Genomic DNA, 17,899 nt, shown 5'->3' with positions numbered 1-17,899 from the left:
GGAGCAAAGCACAGGGTAATCCAAGAAAACGCAAGGCTTGAGTGAGAACCTGGCGTCTTGGCAGTCACCTTCATGAAGAGCAGCACCTTCATCACTTCGAGGCTGAGCGTTATGGTGACCCACACAGAGGTGGTAGGGCTTAGACATGTACAGGGTTGCCAGAGGCAGAGGCAGACTGGGCAAGAGCCAGCAGGGCTTGGATCAGCAGCAGGATGCAGGTGAGAAGGAAGCGGGGCTGGCAGCATCCCTAAGGCGGTGACAGGCTGGCACACAGCTGAGAGTGAAGCATGAGGTAGAGCGACCTGGAGCGCAGGCTTCCTGGGAGGAGCCCTCTCCTGTCATTGTCTGTTAAATCGTCAGCGCAAGGTGCCTGTGCAGACATGCTGACATCTCCGTAATCATCATTTAATTGTGGCATCTGCCCTTTGAAACACTGAGCCCGAGGAGAGAAAATACAATAACCCCGCTAATCGAAGTTGGTGTTCTGCGGTGGGGCACTCTTTGAATGAATGTGAATAAAGGATCAGAGAAGCACACTCTGGGTGAAACCCCCAGTCAGGGGCAGGCGAAGCGTATGCTCTGTAATCTCGTTAATTCAAAACCAGGGAGCATCTTGTCTTAGAACCTCTGGGGTGAGATGGTCCAGTAACAAAAGAGAAAGGGTTGGAGGAAGAGCTGTTGGTAAGAAGGCGCTGATGGAAGCTGAGGTTGCAGGCAGGCAACACTGTAGATTTTAGAACCGTGCTTCCCAAGCTATGGGCTTGAGAATTATTGCAAGGGACTTGCACATCCCTATAGATACCAAACATTGGGTATAATAAACTAAATCAATAAAAATCTCTAATAAATACACACACACACACACAAACCTTTCAAAAATGTAGATTCAATGGTGATGACTCAATCACGAGTTCATTTACAGGATTGTTGACTTCAGAGTTGCTTTCTGTCCATATGTGTTTTCTAAATCAAACCATATGAACAAGTTAGCTTCTGTCACATGGTGATCTACTGATGCTGAGACGGATGATCGTGCCAGGAACAGTCAGGGATGACAGGGAGAAATGAAAGCAATGCCTACAATTTGTGCAACGTGAGGCAAAGGCCCCATGACGTGGCCACGGTCTGCTCAGCAGTGAGGCTTCCCCAATGCTTGGGCAACTGGGGGTAGCAAGGAGAAAGAGATTTCTAGTAATTCATTGGACTCTATGCCAAACTGAAGCTGTTTGGTGCTCTAAGAGTGGGTTTTATCAATGCCGTCTGAGAGTTGGGTTGTGAGACCCAGAGTCGTCATTTACAGAGCGGTGCATATATGAGGCAGCCTGTGATAGGCATATAGATTCAGATTTGAGCAGGGCTGTTCTCCGGCACTCAACGAATAGATTTGTTTGTACCTACTGTGTGCTACATGACTCTAGCAGTAATAAGAAGAGGGTACATGTACTAATTAGTATTACCAATACTAGCTCTGCGCCAGGATGCCTGAAACCTTTTCTTGTGAATGAATAGATATTATTGTCCCCATTTGACGGATGACAGAATTGAGGGTCAAAGACATTGAGTTGCTCAAAGCGAGTACAGTCCAGAGACGGAACCCCAAAGTCCAACGCTTAGCCACATACCTTGGTCAGGATGAACATGCGCTTACAAGCTTCCAAAGGAGGTGATTGTGGACCCTGGAATTAAGTTGACCCTCAGCCAGTGATTCCCAGCCTAAAACTCATGGACCTCTGTGAATCCTAAGAGATGAGGGTAGACCTTTCCAATTACTTTTACTATTTCAAAAAATGCAAACTTCTTCATGGCGAGATCTTCTTCATTTTCTCTCCCGATACTAACACAGTGCCTGGCACACTATAGTTGACAAATTAATGAACAAATGAATATTTTTCTCTTTTTGTTTTTGGCTAAAATTTGTTTCAGTGTAGTGATCTTGATTTTCTCCTGTGAAGAAACCCTAATAAGCAATTGTACATAGTTCTGGTATATGCAATATTAAATAATAAATATATAATTATTTGGATAAGTGAAGTTGGTTCCAAAACTTAGATCCCATGAAGGGAAACATGTATAATATGAGAGATCAATATGGAAATCACTTGAGGACGTGGAAGTGAAGGCATTCAGCCCTCCGCGGTAGACTGGCATTTCCCCGCCCTCCATGGGTAGTTGGACACACCCAGGACACCTAAACCTCCTCTGAGCTCCAGAGAAGTGCTGCGAGCCTGAATCCACCAGACCAATTTCTCTTGGGGTCCTGAGGCAAGAACATGGATATGAGAACCTTAATATTCTGTGGGACCAGCTCCTGACTACTCAGGGAGTGAAAACACCACGAGATTGACAAAAAACAATGAAGTCCTTATTGTACTCATTTGGGAAAATAAGAGATACCTTTGAAAAGCTGTGAGCCAATCTGCTGTGGAGCTGGAAGTGGCCTGAAAGGGGTCTTCCTTTCTTCCCATTTTTATTTGTCTTGTATTGTGTCTCTGGCCACAAAAGAGGACCTAGGATAGGCAGTGTTGTTACCTTCTGATTCTTTGAGATCAGTTCCGTCCCAAGTGGTTCAGGACACTCGAGGTCCTCAGAAGAGAGTAACAGGCATCATTTTTCCTAGTAAATTCCCCTCCCAGAGTGGACTATATTCTCATATTCCTCTCTCCCCCTTTCTGATTGCTGTCATCTACTCACGCCCTGCACGCTCACCTTATTCATTTGTGATAATATCTTCAGAAATCCATCTGTATTGTTTTTGCCTTAGTAGGATCATCAGGAAAAATATGAGAATTCAGTGCTTTCTTCACATTTCACCCAGAAAAGTAGTCAACTCTTCATTTCCAACATCTACATAAAGACCTCTAGTGCTTTCTGCTGCCCATTGTCTTCTTGTCCCTCAGCTCCCACCGAGCTTCTCCAGTCATCACTTAGTTGAGACATGAATATGGCCTAAGGCTCAAATGCTCACAGGCATCCTCAATTTCCTTGTTTCTGGTCATTCTGCCACACCTGCCTGGCACAATCCCTGAATGTACACCTGGCCCCTGAGCACTGAGTAGATAATTGTCAGCTCAAATTATGGTTTCCAGCTTCAGCTGGGCACTCAATGCCCGTTGATAATTCTCTTGTGTCAAACAGATGAAATTACTCCTTGACCCTTGGGTTTCAAGAAAATTTTTTGTTCTAATACAAATTAAACCCGGCTTGAAACCCATATGGCTAGTTTGAACAGAAGTCCTTTATTGATCACTATTCAGAACTACCTGTGACACCTCTTGTGGAGCAGCCCAGGGACATAGGAAATGGCCCCAATCTTGGGTATATGGGATTTGACTGTTGGTGGCCCCACCCTCTCTGTGCCAAGCTTGGCTAGAAGGTCTTCAAAGACTCAGCACATAGCACCCATCCACACAAACATCTACACAGTTTTCCCAAATCCAGTGTATTCAGTAATTTCGGATGTTCTCCATTCCAGGAGTTGGGACCCAGCCTCCAGACTACTGCAGATTCATTGTCTCAGTGGAGTAACACCCACAACAGTGATAGCAGACACTTAGATGGTGCTTATCATGTGTCAGGCAATAAAGGCGGCACATACAGGAACTCATTTAATTTCTAAAACAAACTTCTGAGATATGCACTACTGCTACACAATTATTATCATCCTCACCCATAAAATGGCACAGAAAGGTTAGGTAATTTGTCCAAAGCGTTACATATGATAAGTGCCCAAATTTACACCCGGGCAGTTTGGTTAGAGGAGTAGCTTTCAGCTGGGGGTGATTTTGACCCCCAAGGCCATTTGGCAATGTCCGTGGACATTTGTGGTTGGCATGACTGGGGGCTGCTGCTGAATGCAGGGGGTCGAGGTCAGGGATGCTACTCGTCATCCTCCAGTGCCCAGGACAGCCCCCCCCACAACAAAGAACCCTCCGTCCCGCAGTGCTGACAGCGCTGAGACAGAAACCCCGGGGTAGGCCTAGGTCTTTGAAACGTAACGGATTCTCAGTCAATGGGTTTGTCCAGGGCACTCGGATATTTTTTCAGTCTATGCATAAACTGCTCCCCTCCCCAGGGGATCCAAATTAGCCCAGCCTTGGGAATAAAGGACTGGCTACCCTCTGTGGAGACAGGGATGTCTGATGGTGGTGGAGTGAGAGTCGTGATGAGTGGCCTGCCTTTTCTTCCAGGTGAGTCTCCAGAGGCAAAAACACAGGAAAGTTCCTCAACAGGTCACCATAATCCGTAAATCATTAATATTTCATCCAGCTCCATTCTCTTCTCTCTGAGTCCTCTAACCCCACTCCCGAGGCCTCAAGCTTAGCAGATGACCTTACTCCTCTGTCATTGGGAATGTCAAAGCCATTAGGCAGGAAATTCCCAAATACGGATCTCTCTGATCTCTCCCACATCCCAGCTCCCAAATCTCAAGACCGTTTCAACGTCCACGCCTGCAGATACCAGGGCTTCTCTCCCGCAGTACGAATGCCTGCTGCACCCTCCTCTGTCCACCGGAGGTCGCTGTCCTATCCCGTCCTCCATGCTCTAGCTCCACTCTGGACCTTCCAGTCTTTTATCATATTGAATGGTGGTGAGGAGCCCAGGATCTGCTGGATTTCAAATCCCAACGCTGCCACATATGTGCTGTGTGATCTTAGACAAGGCACTTAACTTCTCTGAGTCTCAGTTTACTCCTTGGTAATATGAGGAACAATGAGTGTCTCCCTTCTCAGCCTACTTTAGTAGGGCTAGTGCTCTTACCACCTCAGCAAAGTGTCTCTCACAAAGACCATCACAAACCTTCTAGTCGTGACATACCTGTACCTGCCTGGCCCAAACTTTAAAACAGCAAACACGCCTGAGAGCTGCTGGTCATGTGTCATTTAAAACTGGAACGCTTTCCTCATTCTTTTCCGGTCATTTAGATTCTTTGCGTATCTTCAGAGCCCAGGTTCATCTTCCCTGTCTCCTCCTGCTCCTCCTCAGCCTCACTTCTTTCCTCCCTCTGGTCTGCATTTCTCCTCTCCCTTCTCATCTCCTTCAGCCTTTGCTTCTCCTCTTCCTCCTCTCCTCTCCCCTGCCCCCGCTTCTGTCTCTTCCTCCTCCCTCTTGTGGGCACACAGGAATGCGGCTGAGACTCAGCGGATAGGATTTCTTTGAAAGATGTCTGCCCACCACGGAGATGCCCCATTTGAACCACAGACCACTCTGCAAGCTGGGATATTCAGGCCTATCCTTCAAAGAACTTCCAGTCTACTGAAGGGCAGGTACCATGCGTGCTTTATCTCACTCTATACCCAACACCTGCTGCATAGTAAGCACCAATAAATACTCGACAGAATTAATGAGGGAATTCATGTTAACACAGCCCTTTGCTTGTACAGGTCCAGGAGGGAAAGTTCCTCCTAAATTCACTCAGTGAGTTAGTTGTTAGGTCAGCGCATCGGTTCAACATCCCTTCTCCCTCGGCTTCAGTCTGGCTGAGAGCCATGCGGCCCCAGGCATGCTGCTCTTCTGGTGTCTTTATAGAAGAAACGTAGTTTGCAAATGGTTTGGCTTTTTGCCTTCAGGGATTCCAGGATTCATGAATTTGGGTTTGAAAAGCACAATGAACTTTCCAACAGAACTGGGCAGGGCCAGGTCCCGGCTGTGTGTCCTTGGACACGGTTCAGTGTCTCTCTGACTCAGTTTCCACATCTCTACAATGGGTTCAGTGAACCATCAGTACTTGCAAGGTTCAGCCGGGACAACACGTGACACTGCCTTGCTCAGCTGGCAGCTGAGCAGGTGCTCTGTTGAATTTCTGAGTGAGTTTCTTTCTTCAGTGCAGAGGAGATGGCCCTGCCTCCTGCCCTTGTTCTAACCGCCACTCTCTTGGGTTACAGTGCATCAGGAAGACTCAGAAAATATTGCTAATTTATGCACCATTTGTTCCCCTGGATAATGCATTTGGGAAAATGTGAGGTGCCCACGTACCTCTAATTCAGGCAAGCCAAAGGCAAGCCGTGCCGCTGACCCTTCCGGAGAGAATGAGCACTTAACATCTAACACGGGTGACTGCTTTCTCCCTCGGCATTCGTGATGGTATCCATTTGCTTCAGTGGAGGAGGCCCCGGAGAGAGATATCACAAATTGAACGATGTAGCTTGATCTGGCAAGAATTTCTGGGGATTCTGGCCTGGGTTTCTGTAACTCCCAATAATAAGTCGGTGACAGCCCACGTTTACAACACACATAATGAGTCTCATTTTAAGATTCAGCTTTACCACCTACCAGCAGAGTGACCTTGGGCCAGCTGTGTAATCTTGCTGAGCCTCTCTAGTCTGGTTAAGCATTGTTGGGCAGTAACTAGGAGCCTGGGTTGTGGTGTGAGGCAGAGCTGGCACTGAATTTCAACTCCACCTCTTGTGACTTTGGGCAAATTAATAATTTCACTGGGCCTCAGTTTGCTGATCTCTAAAGTGGGGGTAACAGTAGCACCTTCTTAAGGAAGTTGTTTTAAAAATTAACAGCTAGGGGCTGGCCTGGTTGCATAGTGGTTGGGTTTGCACACTCCACTTCGGTAGCCTGGGGTTCAAGGGTTAGGATCTTGGGCACAGACCTACACACCACTCATCAGCCATGCTGTGGCAGCATCCCACATACAAAATTGAAGAAGACTGGCACAGATGTTAGCTCAGGGCCAATCTTCCACACGCACACAAAAATTAACAGCTAATGTGTTGAGAACCTGCTGTACGTGAGGCCCTTTTTCAGATATTAACTCATTTAATGTTCATAAAATCCCTATGAAATGTGTATGATTAACATCATGCCTGTTTTCCAGATAATGAAACTGAGACACAAATTACATGGGTTAAGTGATTTGCCCGGGGCCACACAGCTAATACGTGGATCCAAATTCAGTAAGTCTGGAGTCTATGTTCTCAAGCGCTAGACTGTGGAGTCCAGTGTCTGAAACTGCTTGCAGAAGTTGGTCTGGCATCAGAATTTGAACTCTCAACCACAAAACACAGCACGGAGTGAGCAGTCAGTTAATGGTGTATGATAAATATTGTCATGATTACTACCGTTATTGTGGTTTCCTGTGAGGCCGCCAGATGCTGACCCACATCTGGACCGGGCTTGTGCTGAGCAAAGCGCCCCGCTCCGTGGAGCGGGGTGGGGGCAGGGCGAGCGAATTGGAGAGAGTGTCTCGTAAACACTCGGGGCTGTGAGAGCAGCTGTGTGATCCTGCGGAAGGAGTCTCGCTTCAGGACTGTGTGTTGACGCTGATGTCACGGCTGCTCTGAGCACCCCAGATACTGTTAACGAGCTGTTCCAAGCCCAGATGTCGTGTTTTGTCACCATATGGTGCACGCTGAAGTGCATGGTCTTCAGACGGGGATGGCGTGGAACTCAAACGCCGAACCCCCATGTGCAGAACCTCCTTAGAGGGGCCATGCCCTGCAAAGTGCTGCGGCTCTCCCGGCTGCCAGGGACCACGTCTCGATTGGAATGCCGTTCATTTTTTCAGCCAATAACGCAGAGCGTTATGGGGCAGCTACCATGGGGCGGGTACTGTTGGCCCTGGGGACATAAAGGTGAATAAAACATTGCCCATGCCTTCGAAGAACTGAGACTAGTCATGAAGAACATGGGAACAAATCATGTTATGACGTTATTCTAAGCTCTGTGTAGAGGTAGTTACCAAGGACTCTGGGAATGAAAAACAATTAGTGAAAATCTTTGTGATTGGATTTTTTAAAATTTCTCTGCACGCCCAGCATCTAAATACCTTTCCTCCCAAAATAGGCAACGGTCAGGTCCCCTCTTCTACTGGCGAAGGTAAAGAGTCAGACATTCCTTCTCCCTAGTCCCTGGCAGGTGGACAGTGAACACATGACGTAAATGTCCATCTCCAACTTGGGTCTCCCTTGGACTTCAGACTCCTGTATCAGGATGATTACTCAATACCTCCTCTTGGGTATGGAACAGATATCTCATATCACAAGTCCAAAGTCAGACTTGGTACCTTCCCCCGAAACCTGCCTCTTTCCCAGTGTTCTCCACATCAATACACTGCACTACTGTTTAAACGTTAGCTCAGCCAAACAACCTTGGAGTCATCTATATGACACTCTCTCTCTTGCACATACATCCCACCCATCATGAAGGACCGCTGGCCCTACTTCGAAAATGCATCCCAATTCTGAACACCTCTTACCACGTTGCCCTCTATCCCTGCATCCGGGCCACTACCATCTCTAACCTGCTCTCCTGAAAGGGCCTCTTAGCAGATGGCTTTCCTTCCACTCTTGGCCCACTTCTGTCCATTCTCAGCAAAGCAGCCAGAAACAAATCTCTTAAAATGTAAATCATATCACAGTGTCCATTTCTATATTCTTCAGTGGCTTCTCATCACATATAGAATAAAACCCAGTGTCTTTTCCATGGCCGCCCTCCACCATCTGTTACCTGCCCTGGTCTCATCCAGTAGGAGAGCTGCGTCCTTTAGTTTTTGGGGAAGAGGCAGACTGGGAGAGGTGTAGAAATAGAAATAGAAGCTGGATGGAGGGACCAGGTGAGAAGACTGGCCAGGGGATAAGGGCTGAGAAAAGGCAGATTAAGACAACAAAACCAATCTCAACAAAAGCCTCGCCTTAGGACAGGAGATGAATGGCTTGTCATCATTCATTCGTTCATTCATTCAACAGATATTTACTGAGCACCTGCTGTTTACCAGGAATAAGTGCTAGGCACTGACGCTGGTATTGAGTTACTTTTGCTAAACCACTGAGCTTAGAAACCAAAGACATACGCACTCAGTGAGACCTTGAAAAATATCTTTAGGTTCTGAGCCTGGTTCCTGCTCTATAAAACTGGAATAATAATGATGCCTGCTCTGTTGATTCAAATAGTTATTTATGTGATGCTATAAAGAGCTCTACGTTTCTCTGATGTGGTACTTAGACTGGAAGGTCCGTGGAGGAAAGGACGATGTCTGTTTTGTTCACTATTATATTGCCATTTATGGAAGTGAGCATTTATGGAACCAATGGGTGAATGAATGTAACTGATTCAGAATCAGTTTTGGGAAGGGATACTGCTACTTCACAGATTTTGAGAAGCTTAAGGGTATCTTCTTACTGGCAAAAATCCTGGGTAATTTATGCCACAGCAGTTGTATCTTGGCTCAATGTGATGGTCTTACCATGTGTGCCCCAAATGGAGGAGCTCTCCTAAATTGCATGGTTTAATTCATCTGTAACATGATGATCAAAGTTAGTTCAGCTCCTCTCATTCCCTTTTGCACTGGGCACTGGGCTAGGCACGCACTTACTCTCCTACACACACTGGCTTATAGGCTGGCTACCAATTCATCCTAGCTGCTTCAGATAAAAGTCCCAAGATACGCAAAGATCTTGAGAGACTGTGGCAATTAGCTGAAGTGAAGGAGATAAATTCAAACAGGGCACAGGGTAAAGACAAACACTGAGGTCTAAGAGATGAATAGCAGAGAAACGAACGGGAAGAAAAACCGAGCAGCTGTTCCTGCGCTAAACAAAAATGCAAAAAAAAAATAAACAAGCTAAAATACATCTGAGGGACTAAAATCTGGAAAGGGCCGTGCAAAAATAACTATCTTCAGGTATTTTTTGCATCAACATTTATTTAATATTTTCATAATATGACATGAGTTCCATAGTACGAGAATACATCGCTTCCATTGAAATAAAAGTAGGACATCAGTGTATTCCTTCAGTCCCAGCTGAGCTAACAGGAGGTCCCTCGTTGGTCACCAGCCTCCAGATCGGAAAGTGTGGTTGATGATATTAGCTTGAGTCAGAATATACTTTTTCGCTAGATCAGTTCCTTAGTTCCGATTGTTCAGCTTGTCCATTTGGTCAAATGTAAATATTTTTTCCTTGCTCTTCTCTAAGAATTTTTGTGCCAATGATCTGGTGCACCTGGCTTAAGTTAAAAAAATTCTGACATTAATTGGGCGTTATGCTAAGTGATCTACCTGCATTATCACAGTTAATCTTCATTACAATCCTGTAAGGGAGGGACTCTTATTAGCCCTGTTTAGTAGATGAGAAAATTGAGATTCAAAGTGGGTTGAGTACCTTCATCGAGGTGACATGGGTAGTCAGAGCACATGTGGCTCTCCAAGGCCATGTTCCTTGGCCCTGTCCCTCCAAATGAGACAGTTAAATCTGGTGAGAGCAAAACAGGCTCACAAACGCAAAGACACGCAAAATACTTTGGAGAATATGTTCGTCCAGGACGAGCATGATTCCGGCCGGTGCTGTTGCTTTGATCTGAAAGCTTCATGCTGCCCAGCTGTTATACACTAACGACTTCCAGCTCTGTGTGAATTTCTCTACCAGGCAAATTCCTCTTGCCTCATAAAAGTGCTTGCTGAGAAAGCTCAAAACCCAGTAGCAATTAATTATTGACAGAGCATGTGAATTAGAGATAAAAGAAAAGTCATTCTTTCTCCACACACGCAATAGTAAATAAATTTAATTATGGTAGAGGAAGCTGAGGGATGTGCGTCGGCATTAAGTTTTATTAGCTGAGACATTTAAAAGCATGTCGTCGTAACAAAGAGGGCTTGTGTAATCCTAAACGTAGCACTTTGGTGCAAGGCTTGCAAATGAATAGGCTTAATGGAGCGCATGGGGGCAGATGGCCTGCTGCCCTGACAGGTATTGAACAGGTTTATCGTCAATTAACGTTGGTCTGCACGTGCCTATAGCAGATTGACTGTGTAATAGACCTGAGCCTCGCTGTGTCGGTGACAGGCCTGCCACATCGGGATTGGGGGACGAAGAGCATCAAACTCCCTCAATATCTTGAACCTTCCAGATAAGACAAGGCCACTCTGAAGGTGAACAAGGATGGAGGGGCGGGTTTAGAAATGCAACTGGGCAAGGAAACCAAGAGGCGTGGGCCCCAGTGTGGGGTCTGCCACTGGCTCACTGGGGAACTTTGGGAGCAAAGAAAGAAGAAATCCCAAAAAAGAACCAAACCTATGTTAGATGCTTTCATATTATATGTTATTTTATTCTCACCTGAACTTGAGGTAAGTTTGAGGATTTTACAAATGAAGATAATAAGGCTCGAGGATGTAATTCAATTTCCTGAGGTCATGAAGCCCGTGTGATTCTCTATATCTGGGCTTCGGTTTCCTTATTTGCACAATGATGCCTTTGGACTAGGTCAGGGGTCAGCAAACATTTTCTTCCAGAACCACATAGTAAATATGTTTGGCTTTGTGTGTCATATGGTCTCTCTTGCAACTACTCCCCTCTGCTGTTGCCTTGCAAAGGTAGCCACAGACAGCGCATAAAGGAATCAGTGTAGGTATGTCCCAATGAAAGTTTATTTATGAGCATTGAAATTTGAATTTCGTATAATTTTCACGCATCCCAAAATGTTATTATTATTATTTGGGGGTTTTTCCCAACCATTTAAAGATTAAAAGTCCTGGGGGCCGGCTCCCTGGCCGAGTGGTTAAGTTCCTGCGCTCCGCTGCCACGGCCCAGGGTTCGGATCCTGGGCGCAGACATGGCACCACTTGTAAGGCCACGTTGAGGCAGCGTCCCACATCCCACAACTAGAAGGACCTGCAACTAAGATATACAACTGTGTACAGGGGGAGTTTGGGGAGATAAAGCCAGAAAAAAAAAAAAAAGATTGGCAACAGTTGCTAGCCCAGGTGCCAATCTTTAAAAGAAAAAGATTAAAAGTCCTTCTTAGCTGCGAGCCCTACAAAAACAGAAGGCGGGCTGTAGTCTGCCAATCCCTAGACTAGATAATCTTTGAGGTCTTGTTGAGCTCAAACATTTTCGGAAAGCCACTACAGCAATAATAATATCCTTGATTTATTAAGCTCTTACACATGCCAGATTCTGTGCTAAACACTTTACAAGCATGATCTCCCTTAATCCTTACACTGCCATGTGAAGTAGGTGTTATTATCTCCATTTCAGAGATTATAAAACTAATACATAGAGAAATTAAGAGTATATCTGGGTTAAACATAACTGGTCAGAGGAGGAGCGGCAATTTAAGCCAGGTGAATAAGGTTCCCGAGAATGAACGCGTAAGCCTTTTGCTGCCTTTTCTGATAATACTATAGTCAGAACTATACTGAGACATATAGTTAAAAAGAACTGCCAAGTGTTTATCAATGACTTTTATCTAGTAGCTCCCCACTAGGCTATTTATCTCACACATTTCATACCAAAGTTAAGATATTTCTGGATAGGAATAACCAGGGTCTTTCCTTTTCTTCCCTCTTCCAGAAATGTGATGCCTAAGACTTTGGATGGACAGATAACCATGGAGAAGACGCCAAGTTACTTTGTGACCAGTGAGGCTCCCAAGCGCATCCACTCCATGGCCAAGGACATCAAACTCATCGTGGTGGTGAGAGACCCCGTGACCAGGGCCATCTCTGACTACACCCAGACACTGTCAAAGAAACCAGAGATCCCCACCTTCGAGGTGCTGGCCTTCAAAAACCGGACCCTGGGGCTGATCGATGCCTCCTGGAGCGCCATTCGAATCGGGATCTACGCTCTGCACCTGGAAAACTGGCTCCAGTACTTCCCCCTTTCTCAGATCCTCTTCGTCAGTGGCGAGCGGCTCATAGTGGACCCTGCTGGGGAAATGGCCAAAGTACAGGATTTTCTAGGCCTCAAGCATGTTGTGACTGAGAAACATTTCTATTTCAACAAGACCAAGGGGTTCCCTTGCCTAAAGAAGCCGGAAGACAGCAGTGCCCCGAGGTGCTTAGGCAAGAGCAAAGGTCGGACTCATCCCCGCATCGACCCAGATGTGATCCACAGACTGCGGAAATTCTACAAACCCTTCAACATGATGTTTTACCAAATGACTGGCCAAGATTTCCAGTGGGAACAGGAAGAGGGTGACAAATGAGGCTAGAGATGTGGAGGGAAGGCAAGTGAATAGTTAAGGAGGCTCCTTACCTGAGTCCTGAACCTCCCAGGGTCTGCAACCTCAGCCTTGCTAGAGTGCCAAGTAGATCTCCTCCTTTATCCAGTCAGGAATACTTCCAATGCTGTTGGCTTAGGCAAAGGGATGGATCCCATGGCATCCTCATAGAGGAACCAGCAGCATCTGGTTGACCAGATGGCCACCAGAATCCACTGCTAATTCTCGTCTTCTGCTAGTTAATAGAGTCTGAAGACGGAACAAATAGCTGTCAAGGTCAGAGACAGTGCCATGAATGTTTAAGTGATAAAAAAGAAAGGAAGGTCTCCCTTTGGGGGCTCTCACTTTGTTTTGGGAAGCCTGAGTTCTAGCCCTGTGTCTGGCAGAGGCCCCTGCTGTATAAACGTCCGCTTTGGCGTCTCCCCAGAATGTTAATTGTGGCTGAGTGCTCCAGGACTCTGAAGGAGCAAGGTCCTCCCTCTAAGGTGTCTCTAGCCTTCTCTTTAAAGGTCTCATCCCACAACCCTTCGACTTCCTCTCTCTTCATCTTATGAAGGCAGAGGCATGCACGTTCCTCACCAAAAAAAGCCAATACCCCTGGAAGCCTTCTTTCTAAGAGCCCTCTAAGGAGGGTTGAGTCTCTCTCTTCATGAGCAGCCCAGGTTGTGGAGAAGCCCAGCATATGCCCTGGTGTTACACTAAGGCCCGCAGGGCTGCTCTCAGAGCAGTGTACTTGCAGCTGACCTCAGAGCCCTGAAGTTGGGAAAGACGAGTGCCACATCTGGGAGGGAAAAAAGAAAGCCAGTCCTCTTGGTGGGAGGTTTCTGCACCTGAAGACCCTCTCTCAGCACCATGGTTCTGAGTCATGCTTTTGGGGTGGGCTCTGTCCTTTAGGGTCCCCAGAGGGGCAAGGACCCGAAAGTTGGCATATCTTTTGTTATGAAGAACCCTTAGCAGCACAAGGAGGAGGGGACCAGTCACCTGTCTTCTATTTGCCCCACCATTCCCCCCTCACAGTCGTCTCACACTTCCTTTGCTGTTTTCAGAGCTGGCACATATTGGGGCAGTGACAAAAGGGCTGACTCCATTTGTCAGATGCAGTTCATGGGGGTGGGGGAGCGCAAGGGCTGTCTGCAGACACCCCATCAAGGGCTGCTGAATAAAGTGTCCCTTCCATTCATTCGATTCCATCAAAACACAGCATTCGACATGAAGCACTGTTCACAGATCTCCAAAACCGGGAACTGTTCTAGTAAAATTGGAAATATGTATGAGTGGGGGAGGTAATCTGTTCAGCTGTTATTAAACTGTCATTTCTCCTGCTAAATGAAAACCGTGTTGTTATAAAGCTTAATGCAACCTGATTAACGGGTTTTGATGGCGTGTTTGTGTTGTCACTTCCATCCCCACACCTACCCCCATCCCTCGAATTCTGGGAGTATCCCGTCTCTGATATGGCCAGAAAGACGCAGATTTGAGAATCTTCCAGGGAATCCCGTCTGCAGGGCAGGAGGATTCTTGAAACAGCGCAAAGGAAGTGGTCCCTGTAAGGGGTACAGCTTTCCTTATCTTAACCAGTCCCGGCAAGGAATGGACTGACAGGCCCGAGTCAGGAACAACCTTACACATAATTTTTTTCCAGATAAGAAAGTGGATATTGAACTGAAAGTAACATGTCTTCCTTCACTACCAAAGTAAAAGAAGATATAGATAAAAATACACACACACACACACATACCCCTGTTTGAAGGAAGAAAATTCCTTCTTGTTCAGAAGAGTGTCCTGTGGGCTGGCTCATTTGGGGCCTTGTTTTATGAGCAGAGAAAGGAGTGGGTCTAGTTACACACCAGAGTCAGCTGTGCAGCTTTTCAAGCGACAGCTTCCTGAGCTCCATTTCAGACTTCTTGAGGAATCAGAATCTCTAGGTGGGGCCCAGGCATCCATCCTTTCAAAAACATGCTTATGGAAGCTGGGATTGAGAACAACTGGAAGAAAGTCTTACCTGTTTCTTTCTTTATCCTCTCATCCTCCCTCCCATCCTTTTATGCTTTTGTGGGGATTACTTCCAAGAAAAGTGGCCCTCAGGGTTTCTGGCTTCCTTGGATGAACATGGGCTCTTTTGGAGTTCAGCGGCAGCTAGGTAAGGAGTGAGATTATCCCTTAGGGGGTCAAAGGAGCATCTCTTGTAGGAAAGCTTTACAGATGTTTTTATGCCAGCTAAGAATGACCATTACTCTAGGCTGCCTTCATCTCTTCTATCCTGAACAGACACACATTGATCAGCCCCTCAGTCACACCTACTCTCCATTTTCCACCTCCCTGGCTGTCTACCTGTCCCCGTAAACCCAGAACATCAAGACCTTAAGTGCTGCTTATAAAGAAACCTAGTAAGTATGTGTCCTCACATAAATATGACAAGCAAATCCATTTTTAATATGGTTGGCTGATGGTTAATAAGCCATTCTGACCTGGGAAATAAAAGTGGGGGATCCCTCTTAAAGTATTCATACACTCTTGCATGTAACCGTAGGCTAAAATTCTCTGGAGAAATCGAGCAGAAGCCTAAGTCTTGAGATCTTGAGGATTTTTATTTTAAAGGTCTGTTTGGCGATATGGTTGAAAGCTCATGGTTCTGAAAAGAAATGCAAACTTGACATGTTTAAGTTCTATTTTCCACAATGTCTGCTCTAGCTTGATCCCTGTGACTCAGAGTGAGCCACTAAGCCGTGTCCCCTTCTTCAGTAGGGAAATTCAACAAAAGAATTATTTCCTATCCAGAAAAGCTAAGTCAACCTGCTAAAATAGAGTCAGGTTAATAATACTTCCACCCTACTTAAACATGAGCATTGCAACTCATAGGAGATTGAATTTTGTATTTGATTTCAATTAGTAAAGCATAATTATGTTTAATTTTCTGTTCTCCTCCCTTCCCTTGAATGGATGATTCACAGCTCTGGAAAGCTTGCTGCATGTGGTTCAGAGACAAGGAAGGGAGAATTCAACCTTCCAAATGGTGCAGCTGTCATTGTTCCTGTATGAATCTCTTTATGCCAGTATCGTTCTATACCTCAAAGGTATGGAAGCCTTGACCTTGTATTTAGGCCTACCAGCTCAAAAAATAGCAACGATAATAACAAATACATTCAGCAGCCCCATTTATCTTTAGACTATATGAAAACCACAGCTTCAAAGTAGTAAAGATGTGGCTGTTCACTGAGAATTCCCTGCAACCTTCAGGGGCCTCTCAGATCAAATTTTAAGTTCAGGAGAGTGGCCTGCTCAGTACCCTGGACCAGGAGTCCTAGTCTGAGCCTCACTTCTTTACAATCTCGACACCTTGCTTCTTCCATCTTCTTGTCTTTCCTTCCCTTTCTCATTTTCCATCCTCAACCTCCTTGTTCCCAAAGAAAACTGTGTGACTACTGTCAGGAGGAAGGTAGCTGGGTTTATTGTTGCCACTATCTGTGTCTTGGACAAGTAGCATTATCTATCTGATCCTTAATTTTCATATCTCTAAAATAGGCATATTTAATCCTTACTGGCTTACTATACAGAGTTTCTGTAATGACCAAAATGAATTAATAGATGATTAGACATGTGAAAAGAATAAAACACTTCCTCGACTCAATAGATAGTGATGAAGTGATGACGATGATGGTGATGCTGATGATGGTCATGAAGAAGATAAAGAAGGAGGAGGAAGAGGAGGAGATGGTGATGAAGATGGTGATCATAATCATGATCATGAAGGAGATGAAGAAGGAGGAAGAGAGAAGGGAGGAGATTAGATACCCCTTCCAGAACAATATGTCTTTATAGCGTTCCAAGGGTATGTCTTTACTCAAACTGGACAATTATGAAAATGCTAAGAGAAAGTGAAGCACCGTTGATTTTTCTCAAAGCTAGGGCCAGAAGAAAAGTTGTGTATACATAGCACTGACCCGGCTGGATTTCAGGCATTCAAATACACAACCTTCTTCCTACCCGGGTCAGGACCCTCCTCCCACCCCACACACAGACAGGTTCTCACTCTGGCCTTGCCCTCGCTCCACACTCAAGGTTCTCTTAGATACAACGAGGCACCAAGGCTCATTCACACAGGGCCAAGCAGATCCTGTTGAGACGGCAATGGGGTGAAGTTTTCAGGCTTCCAGGCTGTGAATTCTGTACCTGGAGCTCTGACTCCTAAAAGTTTAGATGGAAGACAAAGAAGAGTGAGAACCAGGGCAGGTGCTTGGGAGCAGGTCTCACACGTTTCTGAAAATAAAGTGGGGTTGGGGAATCTCCTCAGGTTCTTTGTGTAACAAATCGGGGCGGGGAGAGATGAGTTCATACGATTTCCAGCTTCTCAGGGGGGTAAGGATGTGTCATTTTCACATATAAGATGTACATGAAACCCCTTTTTTAATAGTGAAATATCTTATAATAGTACATCATCTGTCATGAAGGTGGGAAATAAAGGCCGAGAAAATGTATGAAATGTGTGTCCACTGATAGAAAATAGGCAAGAATCTCCAGTGTCCCTGGTACAGGAAAACAGCACTGCTGTGGAGTCAATCATGCTTCATTCAGGCTTTTATTCCACAAATATGTACAGAGTGACCAAGTGGCAATTGAAAGAGATGTGGAGAGAGCAAAGCTGACTTGCTTCAACAGGGCTCCCAGCCAAGTAGGGAAGATGGACGTGAAAGAAATTGGTATGGTAAGGTTTACAGAGTTACCAGAGGGGATGCCCAGGGTGCTGTGGAAACATGAAACTGGGGGGGGGGGGGGGGGGGCGGTGATAACTAACAAAGGCAAAGGAGACACCACCAAGTCCTTGCAGCATTAAAGACCATCCTCAGCAGCATTTTGCCTCAATCATAGGACTATTCTCACGCTCCAGAGTTAGACTAAAGCACAAGAGGTAGACACTAGCAAAATGAAAGATGTAAAAAGTACAAGATTGGGTGAT

At 45.8% G+C, this 17,899-nt stretch overlaps 1 protein-coding gene across 1 annotated transcript in view; it reads left to right on the top strand.

Annotated features, from left to right (window-relative positions):
- Positions 1-14,309, top strand: part of HS3ST4 (heparan sulfate-glucosamine 3-sulfotransferase 4) — a 381,827-nt gene extending 367,518 nt beyond the window's left edge. The window contains exon 2 of the mRNA XM_070232057.1: positions 12,294-14,309. Coding sequence (XP_070088158.1) covers positions 12,294-12,930 — 637 coding nt within the window. The 3' untranslated portion in view covers positions 12,931-14,309. The remainder of the gene's footprint in view (positions 1-12,293) is intronic.
- Positions 14,310-17,899: the final 3,590 nt, after the last annotated feature.

The sequence above is a fragment of the Equus caballus genome, chromosome 13 (genome assembly GCF_041296265.1).
Source record: "Equus caballus isolate H_3958 breed thoroughbred chromosome 13, TB-T2T, whole genome shotgun sequence".
NCBI lineage: Eukaryota > Metazoa > Chordata > Mammalia > Perissodactyla > Equidae > Equus > Equus caballus.
The sequence above is the reverse complement of the archived record's forward strand: the minus strand, read 5'-3'. Positions and strand labels throughout refer to the sequence as shown.